The sequence below is a fragment of the Lycium barbarum genome, chromosome 10 (genome assembly GCF_019175385.1).
Source record: "Lycium barbarum isolate Lr01 chromosome 10, ASM1917538v2, whole genome shotgun sequence".
NCBI lineage: Eukaryota > Viridiplantae > Streptophyta > Magnoliopsida > Solanales > Solanaceae > Lycium > Lycium barbarum.
Window position 1 is genome coordinate 111,441,624 of NC_083346.1, and position 15,244 is coordinate 111,456,867.

Below are 15,244 nucleotides of genomic sequence, written 5' to 3' on the forward strand. Positions count from 1 at the left end.
AAGTTCATATTTTGATTTTATTTTTATCTAAGCAAAAATAAAATAGTTTAAGTCTAAAGGGGAAATCAAGGACTTCAAATGATAGGAGTTGGTAAATATGAATACTTAATATAAACTTGGATTAATATTACAATAGAAGATATTGGGTACAATACATCAGCCCATAAAATTAAATTAGACAACTAGAGGGAAATTAATTATGGGTGAGAAGCTTCACTAATTTTCAATTACATCAATGATTAGGATATTTAACTTGTAAGTAAGCAGAAGCAAATTAATTAATTCCATCATTTTTTTTGGGAGCTGTCTACATAATGGAAAAGAGGGGTTTTGAGGCACTCCATTTATGCAAAACGTTGCCAAAAATGTCAAAGAATTGGATCCAAACTTCTGTTTGAGTAATTTGCATAGCCATAAAGCCTTGTCCATCATAATAGAACTTCATTTCATTTGGGTTCCACCAATTAACATCACCCCTCCATGACTTTGAACCCCCACCACTTGTCAAGAATTGTAGTGGACTGAAAAAATAAAAAAAATAAAAATCAGAATAATAGCATAATCAATTGTTTTGATAAATTTTGACCGGACTTTTTTATTTGAAAGGTAGCTTTGGAGCAACGGTAAAGTTGTCTCTGTATGATTTATAGGTCACAGACTCAAGTCGTGAAAGCAGCCACTGATGCTTGCATTAGGGCAGACTGTCGACATCACGCTCCTTGGGGTGCGGCCCTTCTCGGACCTACGCGTCAAAGCCAGGATGCCTTGTGCACCGGGCTGCCCCTTTTATTCTATTTGAATTAAAGTCCATTTTTTAGTTTTAGTCGTGTTTAATGTTTACCTATCTGAGCTGCTGATGTGCTCCAAGCAATGGTCGTGTCCATTCAGGTAAAAGTCAACATTGTTTGCCTGTGAAAAGAAAGAAAGTAGAAATGGAATAGGAAACAGAGGAGAAAGTATTAGAAACAATATTATCAGAACAATTTAGTGCGTTTTGGATTCATGAGCCTATCAAGTCGCAACATAAATAAATTACAAGAAAAACATTATAATTTATTATCATTAAAAAGAAAAAAATAGTTCTCTAACTATAATTAATTTTAAATACTGAAAAAAGAGTCTTTATAAAAAATAGGAATAAGTGACCTACAAATTCTGTAGCTAAAAGCTAAATATCAAAATTTGTAGTCGAATTAATAAGCCAAAGATTATCAAAATAATTATGTTATCTACGAGCGATTTAACAAAAGATTAGTGTCAAAGTTCGTAGCTAATTTCATTTTTTGTATTAACTGCTCAAATTAGTTTTGGATTGAAGTATAGGTTGATTGATTGATTGATTGGATGAAATTAAACACCATCATATTAGCTCATGTCGCATCAATTATAATTTACTATCATTAAAAAGAAAAAAATAGTTCTCTAACTATAATTAATTTTAAATACTGAAAAAGAGTCTTTATAAAAAATAGGAATAAGTGACGTACAAATTCTGTAGGTAAAAGCTAAATATCAAAATTTGTAGTCGAATTAATAAGCCAAAGATTATCAAAATAATTATGTTATCTACGAGCGATTTAACAAAAGATTAGTGTCAAAGTTCGTAGCTAATTTCATTTTTTGTATTAAATGCTCAAATTAGTTTTGGATTGAAGTATAGGTTGATTGATTGATTGGATGAAATTAAACACCATCATATTAGCTCATGTCGCATCAATCACGTAATATATCCTTAGCTTATATACGTTTATTTTAATTTCTCGAATATGTCAAATAAAATAGCCAATGTTTTATAAAAATAACTGCTTATAAAATTTATGATCCATAAATAATTCAGTGATTCACGTGGTATAAATTATTTTTTCTCGTGAGGTTAGTCAAGATGCACGCAAGTTGAGCTAATTACGGTTTTACCTGTAAGATGGGAAGAAGCTGGAGTTCAAGCTCCTCAGTGTTACCATGGTGTCCAGCACTTTTAATGGTGTGGTGACCAACAACTATTTTCCATTTTGCACTTGATTCCCTTAATGCTGTGTCCAAATCCTATTTAAATAAAAAGGTTAAAGTTAAAACAATGCAATAATTAGGGGTTAGTTTAATGGATGATCATTCAACTTTCACTTTATTGTGGTGAATGTTTAACTATATTTTTTGTAACTTTAAAAAGCCACAAAACTTTACCTAAATATCAGGAAAGTCATTAAATTAAATTATTTGTATAACTAAGTATTGACTAATAAGTATCACAAAAACTCATTAGGCATTCGGCAGAAATAATAGAGACATTTTGTAAAATATTTAGACAAAATTAAATGACGTTTTGGTAACCAAAACGGATAGATTGTTCAGTAGTTAATTTTCTCTGAGACTTGGGCAACGTTAAAGTGAAGTTTTTGTTACAAAAGAAAAGATAGTCTAGTGACTTTCAGTGCAATTTAGGTGAAGTTAAATGATATTATTTTTCTTAATAAAATAGAGCCGTGGACAAAAAGAAAAACTGAAATCTTCATATTTTTTTTCTGAAATGACTACTTATTTAGCCACATATCTCATTTTATTTACCCACACGTTTGTGGCCAGGTAATTCTCCGCAATAATCTCATATAGGTATATAACAATTTACCATCAGAAGCAAAATTGAAGCCTTTGATAGTTTATTTTTCATCTAATTTGTTGTCTTTAAAAATTCTGTTAAGATCATATGTTACTGTCGTTGTGGAATAAAAATATGTATTTTATTATGCTATTGACAATATGATCTGGGTTATGTGTAAACCTAGAACCTTGAATTATACTGATGAGAAATTAGTCTTTATCCGTTCTAATTCAAGTACGAAAAATATCCTTAGTGGCCCAGAATTTTAACTACTGAACAAACTGAAATAGGTAACAATATTGAGGTTATTAAATGAGTTAAAAGCAGATTGTTCAATCTTCGAGTCATGAGGTACAAAAGGCATCAACAGCTAACAATACTAAACACCAAAACTACCCTCAAAGCATTTAGTTAAGCCTAGGTATTTTTGACCATCAAATAATTACATCCTCAAAAGCATAGGTGTGCAAGAGCAGTGATGTAGACAGTAAAGGAAATCCCTAATATACCCCTAACCCAAGTTAAACAAGCAGCTCAACCCTCCCTTCTATATAGGTAGTAATAGTAAAGTAATATATATATATATATATATATATATATATATATATATATATATATATATATATATATATAAAGTTTGGGCTTTTATTACAGAAAGTGGAATCGATATTTTTGGCCATAACAAACACTTGGTGCACCATGTAAGACATTCCCATAGTTGTTAGCAAATAGATGCATTAACGAAGACTGATGTATAATACTAGTTTCTATTATAAAAGATAGTTTAGTGACTTTCAGTAATGTTGCAGAAAATTGACTTATTTTTCCTTATTAAAAAAAGTATAATTTAGTGACTTTCAGTATAATCAGAGGAGGATCCATAGCTTTACCTACAGGTTGACAGGAATCAAATAATTTTTTTGCATATATCTGAAACAATAAATGAATGACCATATGTGAAATTATACCGAAAATTAGCTTTACCTCCAAAACACTGGAGAGATAATCTTTTCGAGGCAAAACGTTTCTCCAGTCATAAGTATGATCTTTAGGATTTGTGAAATACTTATCTTGGAATGGAGTTGTATCTACAAAGAAAAATTCTGCCACATCTGCTAATGAAATGTGTAGAAGTAAGTGAAATTTAAAATTTTCACCCAATAATTAAATTTCCTAATTGAGCTTAACTTAATTAAAGTTAGTTACCTGTATTAACAATATAAGATCTTAAACAAATCCACCTGTTATCCTTTTGCTTAAGAATGGGACTCAATTGTGCTAAAGCATCACCTCTGTAATCATGGTTCCCCAAAACTGCAAATAAATCATTGCACAGAAATAAATTTTTCAATAAGGCTCAAATATTCGATTTTATATTAGACAATTACTCTTCAAAACCAAATAAATAATTTATTGATCATAACATATAAAGAGTATAGTAATATTTGAGATTCTAATTAATTAGTTATATCTCATTGTGTGTGTGTTTCCTTTGTATATACACATGCAGGATTCTAAGTAAGCGTTTGGACATGCGATTTCATAAATCATCGTTTAGACATGTGATTTCATCTCATGAGATGAAATCCCAAATCATCCAAAAAGACATGATTTGGGATTTGAAATCATGATTTCAAAAAATATAAATGTAAAATTTGACTCATACGTTTATATTTTGTAAAAAAAGACCCATAAGTTGATAGATATATTTATCAATCATGTTTACCAACCATTTGTATTAAATATTAATCTGCAAATTGGTAGAATATATTTACCAATCATGTTTACTATATGGGAAGATTATATTAAAGAATAGTTACATTACTATTCATATTAAATTTTCCTTTTTATTGAACTAAAGTTTGAATAATTGATATTGTATTTTTTAGAAAGGCCTTCTAGTAGCGTGTTAATTTTATTATGAACTATGATTTACTCATTTGCTAAGATTGTTGATTTACTCATTTGACAAGATTGTATAAGAATTGAAAAAATTTAGATGGTTTTCACAACTTGTGGGGTTTTTACATTTATAAAAAAAACTACAACTTAAGAAATTCAAACTACATGTCCAAATATGATTTCATCTCGTGAAATGAAATCATGTCCAAACGGCTCCTAAAATACTTACTCGCGTTTAATATACCAACCAAATTAAAATCTGTACATCTAAACGCTAGTTAATGGGTAAGACATCGCAATTTATTACTTATATTATAATAAATACTAGTAGGATGATATATACGTACAAATAACTTTTTACCGATAGAATTATTCAGAGGTCCAAAGTAGTCAAGCTGTGCTCTTCAATTAATTCTCGAAAAAGGTGATAGCGACAAATGAATGCATAAAATAAAGACCCTAAAATAAACGTGGGAAGTATATGTTCACATATTTATTTTGGTAAACGTGGGAAGTATATGTTCACATATTTATTTTGGTAAACGTGGGAAGTATATGTTCACATATTTATTTTGGTCTGTTTGTTTATATATTTGTAGGAATAAATAAGTGAGTAGTAATTTTTTTGGTTAAAGAAAAAGGGAAAGGAAATAAACTTACCATTATACCACGTTTTTTGTAAGCTTGGAGCAGTGTAAACATTGGTAAAAGATTCCTCAAAGGCTGGATCATCCACACCAGTCAATCCATTATCATAGAAATTGTCGCCAGTTGATACAACAAAATCTATGCTTAATCTCTCTCCAATTATTCCCATCTACATAAATTCAAAAAAAAGAAGAAGAAAGAACACAATATTTTAGGAAATAATAAATAGAAAAAATTATTTTACAATTTATATATACACACATTGATAGTATTTATTGAAGCTACAAATTTTAATTCTTGAGAAGTTCTCCGCTTCTCTCTTATTTTTTAGTCAATATAAAATGTTTGAATAAAATAAAAATCGGTTGCAAAATTCTGAGCATAATTTCATTTTCGTGTGTTGCAACAGGTTAACGACTAGCTTTAAAATAGTTTAATTACAATAAAATCTGTTATATGTCTATCTTTCTTAAATTTCGTGTCCAGTCAAATATAATCACATAAATTAAAACGGGAAGAGTAATATTATAATGGTGAAATTTGAAGTCAAAACCTATGCGTGCTCAAGCATCACGTTAAATTATGTGAAAAATTTTATTTACAAATTTAATAACAGCAAAATAGGTCCGTGACAATAATTAGGATTGAAAAATGAATTTGAAGGAGCTTGCATCCCTTCCGTTGCAAATATCTACATTATACCATGACCATATTGTGGTTCTTCAAATTTCTTTATAATTCATTCGATGAGAATGGAAGGTACAGTCAAATTTTTCCATAATAGCATTATTTGTTAATATATAATTTGATTGTTATAACAAAGCGTTGTTATAAAGAACATATAAAATATAACATAACATGAAAATCAGTTTTTTTAAAACTTGATTGTCAAGTTGAAAATAGTATTATAAAGATGACTCTTATAGTGAAATATATTTTTTTTTTTTAAAATGACTATAAAGAGGTATGGTTTATGTTAGCAAATTTTGGAGCCGTCTGACCATGAGTTATTAATTTTTCTGAAATAATTTTTCACTTTATTTCACCAAATCTAATTTGGAGTCGGATTCTAAATTTGAAAAAGCGTTCTAAATCTATTTTCCAACTCCATCTTCATGACTTCTAAATGAAGTGTTCCCTTCACTTCTTGGCAAAGAGTATAACCAAACATAACTCATTTTTAATTTCAACTTCATAAATTTTAAATAAAGTGAATTTCAAATAAAATGAAAAATATCTAGAATCAATTGCTAAACGCCTACTTTTATCTTCTTCTTTTTTAAATTAGAGCACAATGGATAACTGTATGATGTGGAACCAACGCACTAACTAAATGTGCATAATAAAAAAATAAAATCATGAAAAGACCTTTGTGGAGGAAAAGGCAAAGACCCTTACATGTGAAATATATGAAGCCACGTAGTAGCAGTTAATTATATGTGAACAGACAAAAGAAAATTAGTGGTCGTTTGGCGCATGACCAAAATTATCTCGTAATTATAATTTCACTTAATTTATTTTATATTTTGAGATTATTTTATAACATTTAGGAGATGGTATAAAATAGTCTCAAGATAAGTAATATAAGAAGGTATATCCAACTTATATTATGGAATGCATTTTATATTTTATTTGGTACAAGGTATAAACCTTCTATCAAATATGATATAAAAATTAGTGTTGAAATATCCCAGCTTACACCTTCTACCAAACGATCCCTTAAAGATTTAAGCACGCGAAAATCGATTAGCTGTCCTTTGGGGAACAATCAATACAAATTAATTGATTATCTAGGTGGCAATAGACTTTAATCTACATTCAACTTCCCATATGGAGTAATTTATTTACAAACTATAAGCTATTGATTCACATCTACTGCAATCTTTGGAATAATATATGTCATAATGATATCCAACCTTTTCAATTATTCCATTCTAAACTTGGATATTTTGGAAGGCAATTAAAGTCTAAGCAACTAACTAGAATCAATTAAACTTGTATAGTTCATTCTAAATTTGGATATTGTGGTAGGCGATTAAAGTCTAATTAGAGTCAAATCTCTTTATAACATCGTCCATTGGCCAAATACTTTTTGACTACGATAATAAATATTGTTATAGAAAATATATAATGTGACATAACATGAAAAATTGGTTTTAAAAAAAAAATTAATAGTTATTATAAAGTATTATTATAAAGAAGGATTGTTATAGAGAAAAAAAATTGACCATATTCGAAGCATGTATTTTCATTAAAGATATTTAAAATTTATTATACATATATAAAAATAATAAAAAGTGACCTATGTATACATTATAACTTTTCCGGCCCGAACACTAATAGCCTATTTGGCCAAATTTTTAAAATTAATTTATTTTGAAAAGTGTTTTTTATAAAATACTTTTAACGAAAAATATATATTTGACTAATTTATTTTAAAAGCACTTTTGAGCAGCAATTAATGTTTCGCCAAGCTTTTAAGAAATATTTCCAAATATATTTTTCTCAGGAGTACTCCTCAAGAAAAGTACTTTTGGGCAAAAATTACTTTTTCTGCTACGCTTCAAAAATACTTATTTTCTTCTAAATGTTTGATCAAACACTTCACTTTTTAAAAAAATATATATTTTTAGAAAAAAATAAGCTTGGTCAAACAGACTATAATGCGTGTGGCTATGAAAACTAAATATTTTCACTGTATTTAGAGTTTTGAAGTTGGAGTTGTATTTGATTATAATTTTTGTCAAGAATATTTGATTGTTTGAATGTAATGAAAGTAAAAAAGACTTTAACTGTTTTTTCTAATTCCAAATATTAGATTTAAAATTTTTATGATCAAATACTGATTTTTAAATAAAATGAGAAAAAAGTGAAAAATTCTCATGGTAACGAGTAACTCCATTCCTGGAACTATTCATTTGTTGGAGCGCCAAATATTTTATGTTGTAGAAAATATATAGAGAAAATTAAAAAAAAGTAGAGGATAATGTTTATAGTATTTACTTGATGAGCAACATGAGATTGGTTATACAGTCCTCTTCTTCCCCAGTCTCCGATGACCAAAATGCTCAACGAACCGTCAGTTTTCGCCGGATGTTCCAACCGATGAAGCTCAGCCATGGCCTGTATAAGTAGTAACATGAACAAGAAAGTAATGAAAAGGTTGAGTTGAAGAAACTCAAGCTTTTTCATGGAAGCCATATTTGGAAGAAGAAGGAGTGTTAAATGTGGTGAGGAAAATGGAGAAATTTATATGGTCTTATGATGGGGGTAGTTGGGTGCAGGGTGGGGTGGGGGTAGGAGGAGATTCAATAAGTGAGAAGATATAAAGGAAACTTCGTGAAACGTGATTGATTGATGTGCAACTAAAGTTATACTATTTGTTTCGTCTTAATTTATAAGGGATCGTTTGGTTGTGTGAAAACTTTAACAAATTAAAAGAAATTTTTAAAATTTATAGTTTAAAATAAATTATATATATATTTATGTGGCTATAATTATATCAGTAAAGGTAAAATAAAAAATTTAAATTTAGTAATTGACATTGTCGATACATAATTGATCATTTTAGAACTATCAGTGCATCTTTACCGGTTACAACATGTAATATATTTTATCGTCAAGATTTTAAATTTTATATTTTAAAAAAATTTACTCGTAGATATTTTTTAAATTATCTGATAATGTAAAAATTATCAAGAACAACAAACGATCTATAAAACTTTAAACTCCTTTCTAAATAATATATACTTATATTAACTGACATTCTTTTGGAACAAAGTAAAAGGAAAAAATGTTGGATTTCATGATAAGGAACCGATATAAGGGGAAAAAATAAGAGGAACGTTGGGACCTTTTCGAAAGCAAAAGCTGTAAAAAGTTACCCTTTTCCGTTTATAAAAGAGAAATATTATTGTTTTTGGAGCCAAATGGAGTAGTTACTTATACGATTACGAAACTTCCAAACATTTTAAAAGTACTTTCAATTCTAAATATGTAATTTTATTTTTAGAATAATAAATAAACATAATAAGTGTGATAAACGTTTATACATCGATAATTGAACCCCGCTGTCCTTTTGGAGACAGAGGAACTAGTCAAAATACTTTATTATAACGTTCTTGCAATAGTAGAGCCCATTATGATATTATCTACTTTTTAGATCTTAACTTGCACGACTTAAATTTACAGCGTTATGAGGGTTTAAAGCTTCTTTGTTTGTATATGCAGTATCCATATTACATCTTGCCATTGTAAGATTTGTGTATAGTGTTATCTATGCTCTCTCTAAAAATTCAGCTTCTTTTTTTAAAGTTTGTCCATCATCTCCCAAAATTGTACGTGGAGTAACTTTGAATATAGCGTTATATATTGGGGTAGAGCGAAAAATTGAATCTTATGCGTTCTGAATTTTAATCTTCTTAAGTTATTAAATTCTCAATTAATAATATGTAATATTCAATGAATTTTTAATATGTAAAATATAAAGTTTGAATCAAAATTATTGGATTCAACCGAATCAATAACCGACAATCTAGCTCTACCCTGATACTCAGTGGCGGAGTCACATAAAGTCGAGGGTACATCCGAACACCCTCGGCAGAAAAAAATACTGTTTTTACAAGGTTAAAATTATTTTTTATGTATATATAGTAAATGTTGAACCCTCTTAGACTTCTTCGTATGTTTACTTTTTTATATTTTGAACCCCCTCGGTGAAAATCCTGATTCCGTCACTGCTAACACTCCGTAGGAACTAATGACATAATGTACTTTGGACCTGTAGCTAGTGCTTCTTCATGTACCTAATATTTCAAAATAAATAACTAATGCTTCTTGATCATACCTAATATTTCAATATAAATAGCTTGTGCTTCCTCTCTCTTGTACCTAATATCTTCTTTCGTGTTTTAGCTATATGGAATTTGCGTGGAGTGTTACAAACTTACAATCCTTCAAGTATTAAGTCCCAAGTCCCAACCATGAGAATTATACGTCTTTCCTTTTGTCACTTCCTTACGTTATCAAACGGAACATGATTTGTTATACTCCAAGTTGTACGCGTCAATTTCATAGATGGTTACTTAATTTTTTTTTCTGAATCCAGAAAAGTCACTTAACTATCGTTTCTAACACAAAAATTACTTAACTTTGAATATACAAACACAATAGTCACTAAACCACTTTCCGGTGTCACTACACCACTTTATGGTGATAAGTCATTTTTTTAGAAGAAAAAGAAAATCTAATAGATAAAAAATTAATTTAAAAGGTTTAACCCGACCCGACCCAAAACTCGTATGAAGAAAGTAAATAACCTTTCATATTCTTCCATTTTCCCTACCATTTTAACACGTTGGTTTGCAATAATACTAGGCAATTCTTCTAGCTACCCATGACCAAATTAAACAGGGTATGGCATCATCTTGTATAACAAGATTTTCTATAATTAAACAGTTAGGGGTGAATTTATTTAGCATATTAAATTTATTGCATCCTATTTCTGCGGTTACAATCCTGATATTTGCTAAAAAGTGCAAATAAATTGCTAAAGAGTAAAATCTTGATATATGAGGAAAATCTTGTTATACAACATCTTGCTAAATAAATTCACCCCTAGTCGGGTTGAACCTAATTAATTAATTTTTTATTTATTACTGTTTCCGTCCTAATTTATATGACTTTTTTTCCTTTTTAGTTAGTCCCAATAAAAATACCTTTCTATATTTCTGTAACAATTTAACTTTAAATTTACCTTTTTATCCTTAATGAAATAATTTTTAGCCACACAAATTTCTATGGTTTGTTTTAGACCACAAATTTAAAAGTCTTCCTTTATTTCTTAAACTTCGTGGCCAGTCAAACATCTTCATATAAAGTGGGACGGAGGGAGTAGATTTAAAAAAAAAATAGTAAAAGATGAGTTATCACCATAAAGTGGTTTAGTGACACTGGAAAGTGGTTTAGTGACTTTTGTGTTAGTATACTCAAAGTTAAGTGACTTTTGTGAAAAAAAGTGATAGTTAAGTGTCCATTTGTGAAATTACCCTAATTTGTACGGTATGTAGCAAATGAGATGTTACATTACGGAGCCAGAATTTTCATTAATAAGAGTCAAAATATAAAGTAATTAACACATTAAGAAGCCAAAAAAATTCAACATATATATTTATCTTTACAAAAATAATTTACCAGTCTACATATATAGTGAACATCAATTTTGACACGTGCTAAATAAGGATGGCTTCGCCACTGATCATTGGCAACTTGGGTAGGTTCCTCATTTAGTATCTTCAAAGATTTTTTGAATTATATTTTCTCATAAACGTAACTCATGAATATTCCACAATCATTTCTTCGATAAATTATTTTAGAACCTAAATCTGGATATCACATGCAATGCAATAGACGTCCATTTGTGTTTATAGATGAATTTTTTTTGAGTGCGAAGATGATTATCTCGAGTTTGTCAGATAAATATAAGACGAAACGACGAAATACGCGATTGGATTTTATTTTGTTACTCCCAGTGATACATTTTTGCACTATATATATATATAGTAGTAAATTAGAGAACATGCATGTCTAGCATTATTGAAGGAAATAATGTGGATCCAGATGCAACTATATTTTATTCTTGTTCGCAGCTAGACCGTATATACATATAAAGTTAAAATTATTATTTTGTATGCATATGATAGATGTTGTGTCTCATCGACTTCTTTATATGTTCATTTTCAACGAAAAAAATGAGAATTACTGACAGGGCAGCTTCTGTCACTAAACCCACAAAAATCTGTCACTAATTCCCTCTAATAACCGATTATATATATTAGTGACGGATTATCAAAAATCATATTAAGAAACAGACTGATTAGGGACTAATTTCGTAGTTAATTCTCTTTTTGTAGCATTTTCTTAGTGAAAATCCTCACTCCACCGCTGCTACCATATTGTTATGATCATCGAGTCAATTAATTTTAGACGAAATATAATATAGAGATAATTAATTTGTTTTCTTCCTAGCTCCAATGAAATTTATATTGAATTGAAAAAGAAAAGATGTACCGGAATCATCATTTAAAACATACAGAAAACATTCTTAGTCAAATTCTCTAATTAGTAATCACGATTTCACTAGTTTAATTTGAAAATACAATGCTACAATTAAACTTTGACTAAATGGTACCAAGCATAAATATAAATTTCTGGGATGATAGCACTTTAAGTTGGTCCCTCAAATTATTGGTAAACTTTGATTTTATTCTTTGTAATATTCGACAAAGAACATCCGACCTTCAATTAGTTGAAATGTGTGTTTTTAGTCCCTTTATGTAAGAAACATGTTATATTTGAACTATTTTTAGAACTATAACTCTTAATATGGAGTAATAGTACAATCTTAACATAATACATGGGTAAGTAACTGATGAATAATTGATAACCATGTTAAATTGTGAATCTTCACAAACAAAGATCAATTAACTGAAGGTAAAGTGTGTTTGGTATGGATCCAATTTTTTCATGTTTGGTCGGTTAAAGTTTTTTGATAGAGGAAAATAAGATCCTTAGAAATGAAGAAAGTGACCTCCACAATACAAGTAGGGAAAACAAGGTTTACAAGTTGCATCCCACATTGATCGCCTCCTCCCAACCTTCAACACACTCCACCCGCCATGCCCACCCTCATAACCCCCATCCCCACCTTCATAACCCCCATCCTCACCAACACTTTGGGGTGGGCATGGTATAGTAAATATCGACCACCATACCGAAATTGAAATTTTTGATACCGTGGTATTATGATATTTGGACGGTATTTAGTGTGCATTTTAATTTATTTATATTATGTACGATATTTGGTATATATATATATATATATATATATATATATATATATATAAATTGATCTACCGAATACCATACCGAAGTGTGTAGTTACATATGCAATTCATATATATTATAATAATACTATTAAATATATAAACTAGTATTAGTAGTAAACTAATTGTTTAGATGTTGAAACTTTGACTACTCTATCTTGATTGAAATACCCTTTTTGTGTAATTCATTAACGAAGGGGATTAATTGTCCTACTTTTTGAATACTTTAACATATATAAGGTATTAATATGATATAATTGAGACGTTTTTTGAATAGCTGAAGTCATAATTCTCTATTATATGAGTATATAGAAGTCGAAGTCGAACAAACTATAGTTACCAATTTACTGTACCGCAAATTACCGAAATCGACCTTAAAAATACCAAATCATACCAAATTAGTTTGGTATGGTAATAGTGTCATATTTTTAAAAACCGAAATTACCGAACCGAAGTCTTTAAAACCGTACGATGCCCGCCCCTAACAACACCTACCCCCCTCCCCACCACCCTACCGCCACCACAACCTCTCATAGTGTTTGCCTATATTATGCCAAATACTTTTGAGATAATATTTTCTAAACACGTACCAATCACAAGAAAATAAATACAAAATTATTTGTTTTTCAGAAAAACATTTTCCAGTTTTGTCTGTGGAGAAGATTTTCCTCCATACCAAACAAACCCTTAGAGTTAAAATTTATCAATAATTAAGGGGATCAAAATATGTGATAACCCTAAACTTTTTCATTAGAAAGGTGACATATGATGTTCTTGTTGTAACTAGCTAGCTAGTAAAAACGTAGAGCAAGTTTGCTCCATAGCACAAATTAGATAACTTAAATTAGAGAAAATAAATAAAGAAACATATCAAGAAAAAGAAAAGTATATTGGAAAATATATGTAACTGTGTGCTGAAAATATTCTCTCTAAGATATGATGAGATGCAAGAAAATGGTAACCACAAAAGGAACTATAAGTGAGATAAAACCATGTGCCCTCCCGGTCCAATTTTGTTGCTAAATTTGATGACTGGAACTATATGTGAGTGAATAGTGATTATGATCTGCCATTCACATATATTCCATTATTTTAGAATCTTAGTTTATATAATGTTAGCTGTAAAAATCTTTTCAAGAATCTTATCTTGTTTAAGCAGTACGTTAACAAACAAGTGACTATAATTGGGGATATGGCAATTTTTCAATTTTTTTTTTATCAATGAAACTTAAGCACTACTTCTAGCAACAATTTGAAGAAATATTTTTTCTATTAAAGTGAAATCACGTATAAAAGATTGTTTATAGAAAAAAGACAAATAAAACTCAAATAGTGAAATTCCAAAAGGAATGAAGATAAGGAAAGAAAAATAAATATATTGAAGTCATTTTTTTAAGGGAAAAGATTGAAATGCCTTTATATTTGTGAAAAGTCGAATTTTGTCATTTGAGAAGTTTTGGCTCATTTATGTTCTTGCCTATTTTGCTCAAAATTGCCTTCAATCACTACAACGCGGACAAGGTTGAACAAAAGTTTTTAACCGCAACGACAAAATTTGGACCTTTTCCTTATTATATATTAATTAATCTCTAATTATTCATTAAGGGCTTATTAGAGGTAGTGGAAATGGAGTATAGGATTATGAAGGAAATTAATTGTTTGAGGGACAATGAAATTGTGTACCGTAGTTGATAGTGGAACGGCCAGTGGTGGAGTGGTTAAAGTGTAAAAAGCAACATGTAGTGAAAATGAGTGGATTCTTTATGTAATTCATTTTGTTGGTGGGCAAAGTTAGATTTGTCGAAAATCACACGGATAAAATTAAATCTTTCGAAACCACAATGATAAATTTGGACGTTTCCCCTATATACAATGTTGATGTGTGAATGACCAAGGAAAATAATTTCGAGCAAAAAGCAAACAATAAGGGCCGTTTGGCCATAAGAATTATTCACTTTTTTTCAGAATTTTTTTTTCACTTTTTTTACGGAATCAACGTTTGACCATAAAAATTCCAAATACAACTTGAAGTTGTATTCCGAAATTTGATAAACAAGAAAAACTTATTTTTCAAGTTTTTCACTTTTGTCACAACCAAAACAACTACATTTCAATAAAAAAATATAATTTCAAAAATTATGGCTAAACACAACTCAAACTCCAAAATTCCAAAAAAAAGTTTTTTTTTTTTTTTGGTTTCTATGGCCACACGCCT

General features: G+C 29.3%; 1 protein-coding gene across 2 annotated transcripts; it reads right to left on the bottom strand.

Annotated features, from left to right (window-relative positions):
• Nucleotides 1-84: 84 nt before the first annotated feature.
• On the bottom strand, nt 85-8,427 carry LOC132614028 (purple acid phosphatase 3-like). 2 transcript variants are annotated; one of them, XM_060328370.1, is made up of 7 exons: nt 8,150-8,427; nt 5,159-5,315; nt 3,803-3,910; nt 3,581-3,711; nt 1,915-2,043; nt 842-909; nt 85-521 (listed from the first exon to the last, which is right to left on the bottom strand). In XM_060328370.1, exons 1-7 carry the CDS (start codon nt 8,345-8,347, stop codon nt 308-310), a joined length of 1,005 nt encoding a protein of 334 aa, XP_060184353.1. In that variant the 5' UTR covers nt 8,348-8,427; the 3' UTR covers nt 85-307. The 2 variants fall into 2 exon arrangements, with proteins under 2 accessions (XP_060184353.1, XP_060184354.1); XM_060328371.1 differs by having other exon boundaries at nt 3,581-3,708; nt 8,150-8,424.
• Nucleotides 8,428-15,244: the final 6,817 nt, after the last annotated feature.